The sequence below is a fragment of the Rutilus rutilus genome (assembly GCF_951802725.1).
Source record: "Rutilus rutilus genome assembly, chromosome: 13".
Classification (NCBI taxonomy): domain Eukaryota; kingdom Metazoa; phylum Chordata; class Actinopteri; order Cypriniformes; family Leuciscidae; genus Rutilus; species Rutilus rutilus.
Window position 1 is genome coordinate 16,557,116 of NC_140218.1, and position 15,108 is coordinate 16,572,223.

General features: G+C 36.3%; 1 protein-coding gene across 1 annotated transcript; it reads right to left on the minus strand.

Annotated features, from left to right (window-relative positions):
- Nucleotides 1-806: 806 nt before the first annotated feature.
- On the minus strand, nt 807-14,716 carry selenoi (selenoprotein I). Its single transcript, XM_084427824.1, has 10 exons — nt 14,543-14,716; nt 11,722-11,790; nt 10,619-10,727; nt 8,828-8,902; nt 8,035-8,297; nt 7,709-7,817; nt 6,598-6,646; nt 6,265-6,445; nt 5,622-5,804; nt 807-3,361 (listed from the first exon to the last, which is right to left on the minus strand). The coding sequence occupies exons 1-10, from the start codon at nt 14,597-14,599 to the stop codon at nt 3,254-3,256; spliced, it is 1,203 nt and encodes a 400-aa protein (XP_084283950.1). The 5' UTR covers nt 14,600-14,716; the 3' UTR covers nt 807-3,253.
- Between the last annotated feature and the right edge of the window lie 392 nt (nt 14,717-15,108).

Below are 15,108 nucleotides of genomic sequence, written 5' to 3' on the forward strand. Positions count from 1 at the left end.
TATAATTATTATTATATTTGACTAAATATGGTTTAACAATTCTGAACAGTTTTGAAAAGGATACAATATATATTGGATTTCACAGCTCAATGAAATCCCACTACTGGGTGAATGCTTAGGCTACTGCTAACAATTTGTCTTCATTTTTTATAATTACAGTTAAAACTAATAGTAGGCCTTTACTGTTGTGATATTTTATTGGGTTTCTAGAAACATCAGTGTGAATGTAATGTGGGCAGAACAACTAAAAAGAGGTTAGAAACTACTTTAAAGACCAGCTACAAAGTGTTTATAGTATTGCAGTTAAAAATCACAAAATATAACAAAATAATTGCATGTGTCATGCATGCCTATATATGCACATTTTAAAATCTCATCACACTTGCTAAAAAAAAAAAAACGATCAAATATTTTATCTAGTTACTTGCATGTCATGTGAGCATTAACGACATCAGTGAACAGTTAACATTCAAGTGTGTTACTGAAATATTAACATACAATATCAGGAAGTACTTCAAGTAAATATTAGGCTTTCTTTCAAAACTCTATTTCACAAACCACCCTCTTGGATACAAATTTCTATATTCAAAAAGAAAAAGTGTGTTTAAACTAATGAAAAATGACAATACCATGGTTTTATCAACTAAAACAGCAACGCAACAATACTTTTTGTAAGGGCTACTTCCTGGAAACAAAACATTGGTGGTGCACTATTTAGTACCTGAAACACACAGATGCAGCAGCACTGAGTGAAATCCTGCCTGTCCTGAGACTGGGGTGTCAAAATCTGCAATAGGACAAAATGATACTGTGGATACACTTACATTTAATGGGGCAGCACAACAAGATAATGTTACAACATGGCTGGATTTTGTTTTACAATATGCAGAGGTTTTAGTGCTTTTATCCCACTTTAGATTAAAAAGAAAATGTATACAATTGCTTGTTCTTGAAAGCATCACACAAATGCAGTTATACAGCAGTTATCCTGCCACCCTGTATAGTTTGAAAACAATCACGTTTAAAAGGGATGCTTACAGTTTAAAATTGATAATAATAGTTAAACAAAATTAATGCATCAAGCAGCCACTCTGACAGTAGCCTCCCCTATCAGTATGTGCACTAATAACTTGAAATGTGCCAATTTGTAAAGTAAATTTGACCCTCAGAGGAACAGACTCCATGCAAAGAATGTCAAAGTTCTATCACATGCAAAGAAAAAAAGCGCCATCTACTGGCTAAAAAAAGCTTTCTGATCTAAATTCTGCAGCAGTGCTTTTAGGAATGAGTGTCATCACACCGTTCTTTAACAAATAATATATTGCAAAATTGTACCGGTCAGTATTTAGATATTGACATTACAGTAAATACAGAATTAACTCTGGATATAACAAATTATGTATGTTATCCATGCCATTTCTTGATTCATGTGAAATGGGAGGTGTTTGTAGGACAAGAAATATGTATCTCACCGTATTATTGACGTTAAAAAAAATGAAAGCAAGATGAACAATGACAATACAATGTTATAACAACATGAACAGGCTGTACATGTTTAAACATCAATCGATCGGTTTCACTGACTGCTCTCATCTCATAGAAACAGAACATATGGAGGCATGAGGTTTCCAGAGTGAGAGTATGTAAACCACATACACAGATATATACATACAGTACATATGCACATACAAACAGGCACTCATCCAAACATATATACATGTGTAATATATATATATGTATACACACACACACACAATACATTCAGCTCATGCATACTTCTGGTCACGGAGACCCAGTGAAAGTTAAAAAAGAAATCCTATTACCATCATATAAGTCCTCAGTCCACCAAACAAAATACGTAGATAGACAAAGTAAAGGAAAATGAGAGAAATAAAAAGACTAAATGCTGGAATGAGCTTAACGCAGGCCATGACACCTGTTGTTTGCAGGTTTAACAGACATGTTGAACTTGGTGGCACACAGACTAGTGCTTTTATCGTGTTTAAAGAACGGAGCGAGGTTTGACTCGCTGACTCCAAGTGCACCCTCTCCTGGTCAGGGTTTGAAGCGCACTCTTCATTCAAGCACAAATAAACTCAATAAAAGCTTACTAGTGGAGCAAAACAAAAAGAGAACTGAAAAAAAAAAGAAAAAAAAATTTGTCCTGAAAATCGGCATGCAGACACACCATCACCAATGTAAAAGGGGAAAAAAAATAAAAAAATATCCCAGATAGAGTAGTTATACAAGTTCGAATGGTCAGATGAGGTGGTGGTTTGAGCCGTGTGTAATATTATGAATAAACTAGTTGCTTGTGTTCACTGTAATGGAGTCAAAACAAGTCATCTTTGAGGTGGTTTAAATTTTTCTTATGTCATTATTACAATTATATATAGTTTTAGAGATCAGCAAAAGCACCATAGTTTTAGATACGCAATTAACATCCCTGTTCCCTCGTACCTATAAATAAAGCTTCATATTAACTGAAAATTAAGACTGTTTTCCCAGTCTTCTTATACTGTCTATTATAGAAACGTAATTCAATAATGCCTCTTTTTGATTTCATGACACCCCCCACCCCACCAAAATTAAATGTAAATAAAATCTTCAAATCGAATAAGCTAAAGACATTCATCACTTCCTATGTGTGTGTGTCCATCATCATGTGGTTTGCTACATGTGATGGTGCGTGTTGGGAGTGAGTGTGACTCATCTGACAGAGTGACTCATAAGTGAGATTAACCATTCAAGGCTCCTAGTATCTCAGCTGAAAAGCACATTTCCTTAGGAAACAAGCGAAATCCCCAGCTTCACGGATACCACACAACCAAACTGTCTCCCCTCAGAGCGAGCAACACAATACAGTTCTTTCTGCGAGGAATGAGCTCTGTTACACAGCTGCAAGTCGAGGCACTGTAGGTCCTGGGCTCAGTGGATCCTGTTGTAGAGCTGCATTTCTGAGTGCCATTGTGTAATTGTGTGTCTGAACCCAATATGTCCTATGGCGCAGCTCCACCCCTAGGCACAGCGTGCCCCGTGGTGCAGCTCTGTCTCAGGGCTCGATGAGCCCCATGGTGCAGCTCTGCCTCAGGGATCAGTGGGCCCTGTGGTGCAGCTCCACCCTCTTGTTGATTGAGCAGCATCCTCAGAATAAGAAGGCGCGTTTGGTCAGTACAATTTGGTTTCCTGGCGTTAGCTGTGTCTTCTTGGTGATTGGTGAGAGTCGGCTAGCTGAAGAGCATGCTGAGATAGCTTAGACCTCAGCAGCCTTCAGGCCGATTTTCTCCTCGTCCTGTCAGTCCGAATTGGGCTTCTTCAGTGAGAAAGCATATATGTTAAAATGGTCACTCAGCTGCTTCACCTGCACAGGGAGACAGAAAGAAAAGATGATAATTAGAAAAACATGACAACTAACAAAGGATATTTACAACATTATATTTATTATATATATCATAATGTTTAATAAAGTTAAGGTTAATAATAACCACATATGTATTACTATTATTAATGGTTTTTATTAGTTATTATAATATTAACTTAAATATGAAAACATAACATTTATATTTTTAATAATTCTAAATAAATCAAATTTATTTACACCAACAGTCGTGGTCAGAATTATTGGCACCTTTGGTAAACATAATCAAAGAAGTCTGTGAATCTGCATTGTTTATCCTTTTGATCTTTCTTTCAATAAGTTCACAAAAATCTAACCTTTCATTGAAGTAAAACTAATGAATGTTGTGGGGAAAATCACATTAAAAGGTAGGAACGATGCCAAAGAACTAGCACTGATGAAAGCTGACTGCGTTGTCACCTAGCTTCCGGGCAAAAAAGCTTCACCTGAACACATCGAAAAGACGCATGTTCTGCGCCTCTGTGTAAATGAGATATCTGTCTATTTCTGCAGCTATATTTGTCTATATTCATCATTTGTAAAGGGAAACCTACACTGCAGGCTGCAGATACACAAGCCGTAAACAAAGCAGTGCGCGCTTACCATTTTGAATACCAATCATGCTAATCACTTTCTTTATTCCACTCGGCTCATGTTATTATTCAAATATTTGCCCAGGAACACTCAGGTGAGATGATGCCTTCTCTCTGTACGGTCTTAACTTCTTTGCTCGCTGTTTTGCTATTATTCTCGTGCACTGACTCGTTCACTAAACTGAACAGCCAATCAGAGTTCTCTCTCTCTCACCGTCGGCCCAACGCCGATTCCACATGCAGAATCGGCCCAAAAAACCCGATGCCGTCCGACTAGAGCCAACGGTGCAGAACACACTGGAAAAAACAAGTCGGCCGATGCTCAAAAACAGCCCGACACGAACACGTAGGCCACAATCATTGGTACCCCTAGAAATTCTTAGGAGTAAAATATCTCTGAGGTATAATCCCCTTCATATTTCAATTTTTTTGCACACCAGGGTGACTATTAACATGAAATTATCCAGCCATTACTTCCTGTTTCACAGGAGTATAAATAAGGTAACACAAAGAATTCCCTAAATCATCCATCACAATTAGTAAAACCAAAGAATATAGTTCTACAGCAAAAGATTGTTGAGCTTCACAAAACAGAAAATAGCTAAAGCATCGAAAATTCCCATTTCCACAATCAGGGCAATAATTAAGAAGTTCCAATCAACAGGATGCATTACAAATCTGCCTGTACGAGGACGCATGTATTGTCTTCATGACAATGGATAGTTCGAGTGGCCAAAGACTCTCCAGGGATCACAGCAGGAGAACTGCAGAAAATAGACATCAAAACACATCAAAAAGCACCTACATCGCTACAAGTTTTTTAGGAGGGTTTCAAGAAAAATCCTCTGATCTCATACAAAAACAAACTCCAGCATATTCAGTTGTCAGACACAACTGGAACTTCAAAAGGGGATTGGGTGCTATGCTCAGATAAAACTGAAAAAAGAAAAGATCAAACAAACATCAAAATCAACACAAAAATGGGTCACTGAGGACAAAATTAAGGTTCTTCCAAGGCCACCCCAGTCCCATGACCTGAATTCTACAGAGAACTAGTGGGGTGAACTGAAGAGGAGAGTGGACCTCATGAACCTCAGAATTTGAAGGATCTGGAGAGTTTCTGTATGGAGGAATGTTCTCTGATCTTCTCCGATTCAAGTTTTCTCCAAACCCACAAGGCATTATAGGCAAAAACAAAAGGCAAAAGGAGGTTGCAAAAAATATCGAATAAAACAGAGCAATTAATTGTGGCAAACAAGTATTGGAGAAAAACATTTATTTCATAATGAAAAATATGAAACACTTTCAATTGTTTTACTTCAATATTTTCTTTAAATAAAAGTTTAAAAGGACTAACAATGCAGAATTATTTTCACAGGCTTCTTTGTTCATATTTACCAAGGATGCCAATGATTCTGACCAGGACCACATCATTTTTTATATTTATTAATATTTAATAAATTATAATTTAATATAATTATAAGAATTATAATTTTAATATGAAACATACTAATAACAAGGATTAACTAATGATTATTAAATATAATTATAATTTAATTCACAATATATCGCCATGAAAAAGATTCTTCATGACTAATTAACTAGGAAGCAGTCAGTGTGTCTGTACTCACCACTGATACTCCATAGTGTATGTGAGTGAGGAGGACTACAGCAGTCCAAATGTACAGGACAATCGTTTCACCATCATGCACAGTCCCAGATATCACTAGCAACACCACTAATGTCATCGGCAACAACAACAAACTCAATGGCTTGCATCGAGTATTGCTCATCTGGCATACAATGAGCTTGCACTGAGAGAGAAAAGGAGAAAAAAGAGAGCATGTCAGGAGCAGACATTGACTAAATGCTTCAAATGGAACTGAAAGGCATCCATTGTCATGGCAGGATGTCAGATTTCATTAATCGTGACAAGATGAATGCGGAAGATTTGGTTTTAAAAGCGAAATGTAAAACCTGCAAAGGGTTAGTTGTGTTTTTCATTAAGAAGAAGAATGTACCCAACATTCAAGAAATTGCCGCCCCCGAATTGTACTTCCGCTTTCGAATTAGCGATTTAAAAGCAGTAATACCGGTGTTGTCACACGTCGATTAACCGGTGGAAAATGTCCTTACCATCACAACCCTAGTGTGAACTTGGATGGGTTAAATGCAGAGGACAAATTCCCGAGTATGGGTTACTATACTTGGCCTTCACATCATGTCACTGTCACTTTTATGTCACCAGAGAGCTAGAGGACTGTGTACACTCACAGTAATGTTGGAGAAGGCTGTTCCCACCATAAGATAAAAGATTCTGGGTTGCTGCTCGACAATGTCTGAAGGAGAAAGACTGATCCACAGCGTAGACAGCACAAACAAGAGGACGGGAGAGAAAAACGGCAACAAGGCCTCATACATCGAACTGTGCTTCAGGGTGTTATTCCGGTACGCCCTTTATTCAGAGAGAAACAGTGAAAACAAACATCCCAGTTCCAAAGCATGCATTATTTATCAGAACATCACTATGGTACAAAGAGTCATTTTCTATGTAGTGCAATACTGTATGTTTTAAATGAGGTGCAAGAGGTCTGGAGTGAAACTTACTTAAAGACATTGTAGAGGCTCATTGGCAATGTTACAACAAATAAACAACCTGAAAAAAACAAAAACAAATATGAAATCATCCTTTAGGTGTGTTCACAATTGTAGTTTAGTTCTCTTGGTTCTTTTGGTCTGGGCCAAAAAAAAGATAATACATTTAGTCCTGGTTTGTTTAGCATTCACAGTCATTTTTAACATCACACCTAAAGAAGAAGAAAAACGTTTGTGACGGAACTTGTCAAGCATCCAAAACAATACTGTGTGCTGGGGTGGGCCAAAATCTTATTTAATCTTATTTAAATTACAATACAATAGAGCAAAGATACAAATTAAACACACTTTACTTTTTTCAGCTACAGTACGTTTATTTAACATGTAGTAAGAAATACTACAGAAATTGATCAAGTGTATAACAAAAACACTGCATAGTCTTCACTATATGAATTAAATATGAACTGATTCTTATTAAAGATACAAAAGTGATTCAGTCAAGAGCAGCAAGTCATTTTCCCTTTGTCTTTTGTTGTTTGATTAACATTAATGAGACAGACAGCAGTTTATTATGCAGCTGTCCCTTAAAGACTGCACAGATCCAATTTACTGACACACATCCGTTAATTTAAGGCATAATCGACTATGTTTACGTGAATACTCCAGACGACAGGCATTTTGCCATTATTGTGCGTCTATCTGACCACTCAGGCGCAATAAGACGAGAGAGAGAACTGAATTTGCGATTGTATGCTGTCTGAGGGAGGCTTTTCTTTTTCACAGCTTATTGAGCTCAACATCAAGCACGTCCCAGTCTTTATCACTCCTCCGTGTGTTTAACGTTTAGTACTGTTCTACGCAGATATATATTCTAGACATAAACCCATCTTTTCAGCGGTCTCGGCCCGCTTGTTTGGTGCACACCAGGGTTCGAATGGCAGCTTTCACACTTAATCAAATGAACCGCACAGAGCAATCGCACCAGGGTTCATTTTAATCGAACCAAACATGGCAAGTGTGAACACACCCTAAATTTGTTATTTGTTAGTTTGGTCTGAGAGCCAGTGAAAAAAAAGCATATGACATTTAACTGTAAGAGGTTCTCACCAACATCAAAACTCACCAACAATCATAACAGTGAAGAAATCTCTGTAATAAACAGTCCAAATAACGGGTTTGTACCATGTTTCCACTCCAACCAGCGCTGTTATAAAGTACACGACAGAGATAGTCTGAAAAGAACAAACACAAAAGGATCATTACAACCTGCCTGGATATTTGACTATAGTGCATTAATTAGATATTTTTATATTTTAATTAATATCACATTAATATTGTCTTATGATAAATATTATATTCAATATATAAAATAAAATAGCTATATTGTAATATTTTGTAAAAGCCATGTTTTCTTTTCATTCAGCTTATCATCAGGTCATATTAAATTACCACTTGACTGATGTCGTAGCCCCAGGGCAGGAACAGAATTCCAGTGTTGTACTTCTCCCAGTGAGAAAGTATGAAGGAAAACAGGACAACCCATAACAGATAATACAGCGTCACCACGCTGACGCCTGTCTGACCCCGTCCAAAGACAGAGTACACTGTAGCGACGAAGAACACGCATGCCCAGCTGTCCAGGCCATGGTCAAATAGTTCACCCAGCGGCGTGCTGGAGTTTGTTCTGCGGGCCTGTTTTCCGTCCACACCATCTGCATGCGCACACACACACACAACAAAATATATTTAAGTCACATATGAATGCGTACACATCCGACAATCTTGCTACCACATCAGCATATTGTTTCAGATATTCTCTGTAAAGAATATTCACAGCCCTACCCCGTACAAAAAAATACAGTGCTAAAAAGCAAGCTTCAGCAAATTTGCTACAATTTCATATGCAAAATGTGTGATTTGGGGCTGTATAATGGTCAGATGTTCCTGTTTAGTGAGTTATTAATGTATACAGCACACCTCAGCAGGTTTATAAATGTACGCAGGTGGGAGGAAAAATATGATTTTTGTCAAAATATCAGACCTGTGCATTAGGCCCTAGTACAAATGCACCCTAATAGACCTAATGATGTTGTTATTTTAGTTTTTCCTGAGTTAACAAGAATGTGTGCCTTAAATAAAACAAATGAATTAATTTTGAAAATGGATTCCCAGACATTTAGACCACTAGTTGACAAAAGAGTCATTAACATTAGTATTATTTCAAAAACAAAAAGACACTTACCTAAGGTATAGGCCAGGAAGTTGAAAAAGCCAGCAGCTACCCACACCCAACTTGGCACATGTACATTGCCGTACCCTGTGCCACACAAGAACACCCAAATAATGAATCCCATTTGTAAGTAGGTACTCAACTACAGTAACAGCTTTACACTTTAAAAGATATTGAACTTTTATTAGGGCTGGGTCTTGACACAATTTTCACACTGTCGATTCGATTTCGATTCACAAGCTTGCGATTACATTTCGATTCAATTCGAGTCAATATCAATTAATCGGATATATGTCAAGTACAGTACATGGCAAATTTTCTCAAGAAAAATAAAACTCAAATAATGCTGTGAACCCCAATGTTTGATATTCTTGATGCAGTCCTGCACCACTGTTTGTTGTTAGGATGACAAAAAGTTACAGGTTTAGGGTAACCTAACAACGCTCATCAATCAGATCAAAGGAGTCATCCTTACTGTTCACAGAAGACGAGTGAGAATTTCAACGTAATGCTTAGATTTAGCCATGAAAGAGTGCGTCGTAAGATGCAAGTAGCTAAAAATTAAATATTAACGATAAAAATGTTCAGCTACCGACAGTAATATCCAGTGATGCAAACTAACATTATGAAATTTTGTATTTTAATTAAAAATATGCCATTATTTACATGATTAATGTCAATCAAACTGAATTTGAACTTGATAATTTTTTTTTTTACATATTACACACATGAATAAGAGTGAATGTGTGCATATTTTAAAAAATATATATTATTTTTTTAAATAATTTGTTTCATAACTACAATGGACCTGAAACCTTTACCATTCTTATTTCTTTTTCTTTATTTCCTTAAATCCCTTTTTAATCATTTATTTAATTCCTTTAAATAAAACCAAAATATTGCGATTGAATGTGTGGGAGACGTGGTACAAAGTTCTGTTTACTTATCAACTGAGAACAGAATAGACAAAAAGATCAAATCTTGGGATTTAAGAATCAATTTAAATTGAGTAATCGAGTTTTTTTTTTACCCAGTCCTCACTAAAAATTACAATGAATCCTTTAAATAATTTGCTGTAATTTATATATTACATATATAAAATAAACATTACAGCATTTATTTTAATATACATCTTTATTTAATCATTTATATAATTAAGTACAAATTAACTAAATATTTTTCCATAAAAACTTATCCAAAATGGGCAACAATTTATTTCTTTTTGGTTAATTTATGAATAATTCAACTTTTCAATGCTACACATCAGTGAAAAGACATTTTGAGAGACCATATTTGATTATTGCTTAAATTTGCTGAGCTGTAAAACTGCAAGCCAAATACACTACAACTTTATCACTCCTTAAATGGAAAAATATATTTGTTACTGGAAAAACTACACAAATGTCACACTACTGAAATACATAGTTAAGTTTGTAGTATCGCTACTTTTAATTATTCACTCCACAACACTGAATGTACAGTGTGTTTAAGCTCTGTAATGCACATGTGAGTGATCTGGGAATGTGTACAAATGTGTCTGTGCATGATGACTAGTTGATAATTGTAAGAATGATGAGCTGGAAGTGAGACCTTGATCCTTGTCATATAAAACATTAACATACTTATACAACACAAAGACAGAGGTAATATTTTCTCTTATCATTGTACATCATCACTAATTTAGTAGGTTATAGTTGTAATCATTACAAATATGTTTAAGGGCTCCAAGCTTTGAGGAAGAGGGCATTAACCAAGACTACTGCATCAAAACTATAACAATCATACACAGTTTATTGACCTCACCTGAGGCATCAAAGTTAAAGTCGAAGAAGGACAGCAAGGTGAAGGTTAGTACCAGGAACATGAACCCTGTAAACGTGATGAGGTTTGGGGCAATCCATGTAGGCAAAACCTGAGACACAGAGAGAGAAAGAGAAATTAGCAAGTTGCAAACAGTCTGCTCCTCCTCGCAGGTAATCAGATCCAGACGGAACATTCATTAATGTTGCATATATGCAATTCAATGAAAGCAAAACACAGCGTAATGTTATGCTTTGATGTGGAATACCACTATACATTTATGGATTCAAAATATTTTTTATTTAATAACAATATATTATAAAATACAATATAATTACAATACATTTATATGAAACATTATGAGCCAAACCATTATAACAACCTGCCTAATATGCAGTTTGTCCTCTGCGGTCATGGACTCTACAAGACCCTTGAAGGAGTCCTGTAGTATTCCCATACTCAGCAGAGTGCCATGCACTGTGTGTTGTGACACATTCCTTCCATAACCATCATTAAAATTGTGTGACTTGTGCCACAGTAGACCTTCTGTTGGCTCGGACCTTCGGTGGTTCGACTGGATAGCCACCCTGTCAGCGGTTTGTCTATTCTCAGACCACTGTTGGCAAATTCTCACCACTGCTGACCGGAAGCAACCCACAAGCCTTACTGTTTCATACATACTCTGACCCAGTCGCCCTGCCATAACAATCTGGCCCTTGTCAAAGTCGCTCAAATCTGTATTCCTGCTCTTTTCTCTTGCATCCAACACATTGATTACGAGAACTGATTGCTTGTCTCCCATCTAAATCTACCCAGGACTTAATATGTGGCCTTGTTAGGAGATGCTCAACGATATTAACATCACCTGACTGGTCATAATGTTTTGGCTTATCATTGTATATTATAATAAAATATTTTTGTTGAAAGGACCTTTGTGTATGCATGCCCTAATTTCAGTCTTGAGTTTTCATGCATCCATTATTTGTGTAAATAATCAATTATTATTTAAATAGTACATTTTAAGTAGCGACATTCAGTAGGGACAGAATGCCCTTGTGCATTCTGGGTAACATCCAAAATGACAATCATGACTCGAGCGTTCTCACCTTAACCACTGAGTTCCAGAAAGGGTGCATGACGTAGATAGAGAGAGGGTTGGAGTCCACCGCACTGTACTGCAAAGAAGAGAAAGACGACAAGATGTGAAGAGTAAGAAATTACATTAACACCCAGGTCAAGAAGCGTGAATGTTGAAAAGTGCTAACAACAGAGTGCTTCTGCTAATATGACACAGTGCTTCTGCTGACTTCAGATGAGATTATTAAAAATGGTAACTACATTATATCCCTGAATCTCTAATCAGGTTCTGCCCAAGTGACTGGCACGACTGGAAGATAAACTCTAACCTCGAGACAATTTAGAATGGCTTGAATGTAATAATAACTTTCATATATGAAACTATGTGTGGTATGATTCAGGGGTGAAGGCAGATCACTTTTCAACTTTTCAACCCCAGCATGTGTTCCCTGTGTGAGGTCACACTTGGAGCTTAGGGGAGGGGTGGCCATTGAAGTCTCGAAAACATCTGGATCTGGGAAGGTCTGTACCAAAACCAAATAATATACACTAAAATGCATGTAATTGTTACTATTACTATCAGTTCAGATTGCTTGTGTAAAAAACAGAGTTTAGTAAAGAACAATTTAATGTCAGAAAATGAATGTACACAATTTAACATGATATTTACTCAAAATACATTTAAAAAAAAAAAAATGAAAGCAAAAATTGATTACTATCCATTTACAAAGATGTTTCTAGTGTCAGCCATGCACTCTTGCATTTTCTAAAAATTGCTTTCTAAGCATTTAGCTGTACAGTGTCGATACAGGGGTTAAGGGGTTAAAAATAAAATTGCGCAAGAGGGAGTAGCCATGTACGTTCAAGTGTGTGCAAACATGCAGAGCAAGAATAGCACATACCAAATCAGCAGCCCGTACACCTAACAGCACAACATCAGACCAAGAGAACATTACACCAGGAGACACAGAAGCTACTTTCATTCACAAATAACCACTCAGAAAAGCAGAAAACTCTGCATCACACCCAGAACTTCAACCTCTCGACCCCTCTAGTAGGTCCACACCCTTTTAACCAAACTATCCTGTTCAGAGAAGCCTATGTTTAGCAAACAATACTGATCATCTTTTAGTGTCCAATAACTGATATGCAAAACTGATATGTGAAACTGATTCATAATTGTTTATTGCAGGTATTAAACACAATAATGAATAATCCCCACACAATAAAAACATAATACGCACTATGAGAATTTCAACAAAAACAATATTGTTAGCAGCCTAATTGTTTGAGATATGAGCAGTTGTATATTTTTGAGATCATTGTTTTGGCCACAGTTTATCTTCAAATGCATCCTGCTTCAAACAAAACGTTAAATAAGCAAGCAAGTCATATTTTCTGTTGTTTCTTGTTGAACACAGCTGTATATAATGGCACTGATCCATTAAATGCTGGTCACTTACAGAACATACACTTCCATTCAAAAGTCTGGGATGTATAAAACATTTTTTTTTATGTTTTTGAAGGGAGTCTCTTATGCTCACCAAGGCTGCATTTCTTTGATCAAAATAACAACAGTGATATTTTGAAATATAATAACATTTAAAATAACTTTTATATTTGAATATATTTAAAAATGCAGTTTATTCCTGTCATGGCAAAGCTGAATTTTCAGCATCATTCCTCCAGTCTTTCAGTGTCACATGATCCTTCAGAAATCATTCTAATATGCTGATTTGCTGCTCAAGAAACATTTCTTCTTGTTATTATCAATATTGAAACCAGTTGTCCTGCTTAACATTTTTGTGGAAAGCATGACACATTTTTTTTTTTCAGGATTGTTTTATGAATATGAAGTTCAAAAGAACATTATAAATGTATTTGCAGTCCCTTTTGATTATCTTAATCAAAGTCCTTGCTGAATAAAATCTTTTTTTTTTAAATCTTACTTTTGAACGGTACTGTATATATTGATTCAAAATTATAGATTAAGTGTGAGTACTGGTAAAAAAAGAAAGATTAAAACAATGCTCGGTCTACAACAACCCAAGAGTCAAGACACAGACTAAGCAAGCTAATGCACTGAAGAATTTACTGTGATAATGTTAAACTATAATGATCATGAACACAAATCACAGGTCGTGTAGCTATATATGCAACCAGTGGATAAAAAAGAGCTTTGCATATCAATCCTGCCAGGTGCTTCTACTGTAAATAATATCAAAGCACTGGCACTACATTGCCATCTACAGACTAGTAATACGTGAATATTAAATTAACAAAAAAACTATTCAAGTGAAAGCACGTAGAGTATGTGACTCACATGCAAATAATGTCTTAACCATAGATCCACGTTGGAGGCGGAAACAGTAGCCCATCCCTTTACAATTTAACCCGGTTTACAAACTAACCAACATAACATAGTACGTAGGTCAACTAAAAAAAAAAAAAAAAAAATTAGGAAAAAAAAAAGGGGACACTCTGTCCAGCTGGTAAAAGTACACAGTCGCCTAAGGTTTAGAAATGAAGATCTACTTTCACTGGCGGTTTCAAGTCACTGTACCACACCACTGAATTAACCGGTTAATTCCACTGATATATCTTTTGAACCTTCAAATTTTAAGTATAAACACTAATAACTAAAAGATGAATCAATTCATCTTACAAATTCGAGGGGAAAAATATTGTTTCTCTTTAAAGGTGACAATAAGCAGCAGTTGTCCTTTCTAGAGAGCAGCACACACCGGCAGACCTCATGCTTTCAATGATAGCATTACAGCCCGGCACAGCTAGCCGACACCCTAAACTCATACACACTGTGCAGAAAAGAATGGATAAGAAGGGCCTCACCTTATATTTATCAAAACCTGAGAGTTGCTCTTGGGTGACATAGTCGTAGAGAGCCATGATGACCGCTGCACGGCTCTGAGACTAACCGAAATTCACCACCCGTGTCGGGGCTCACAGTATCCGCAGTGCTGCGCGTGAGCGGTGGCTGTGCTGTGGCGTGACGCCTGAAACTCCGCCCACAATCCAATGCGTTTTTCAAAATAAAAGCCGACGTGGAACTTCCAGTTAACAGTGACACAATTTATACAGTTAAAAATATATTCCAATTCTAAATATTAACTAAATAAATTAATATAAACTCACCAAACTAATATAAACTAAATATAAATATTTTTTGGAAAATATTTATTTCTATTCAGTTACATTATTACGTTATTATATGTGTAATACTTATACATCATATTACTGTACTGGTTATTTATTATGTAGAACACATTAAAAATATTTAATTTTAACTTTTTTTTGTTTACCCAGTTTTCTCAAATCTTTTCCACTGACCCCCCTAACACACCTGCTGCGGGGACTTTTAAATCCCTGTTCTAGTCTACATTAAACATTTACAAATG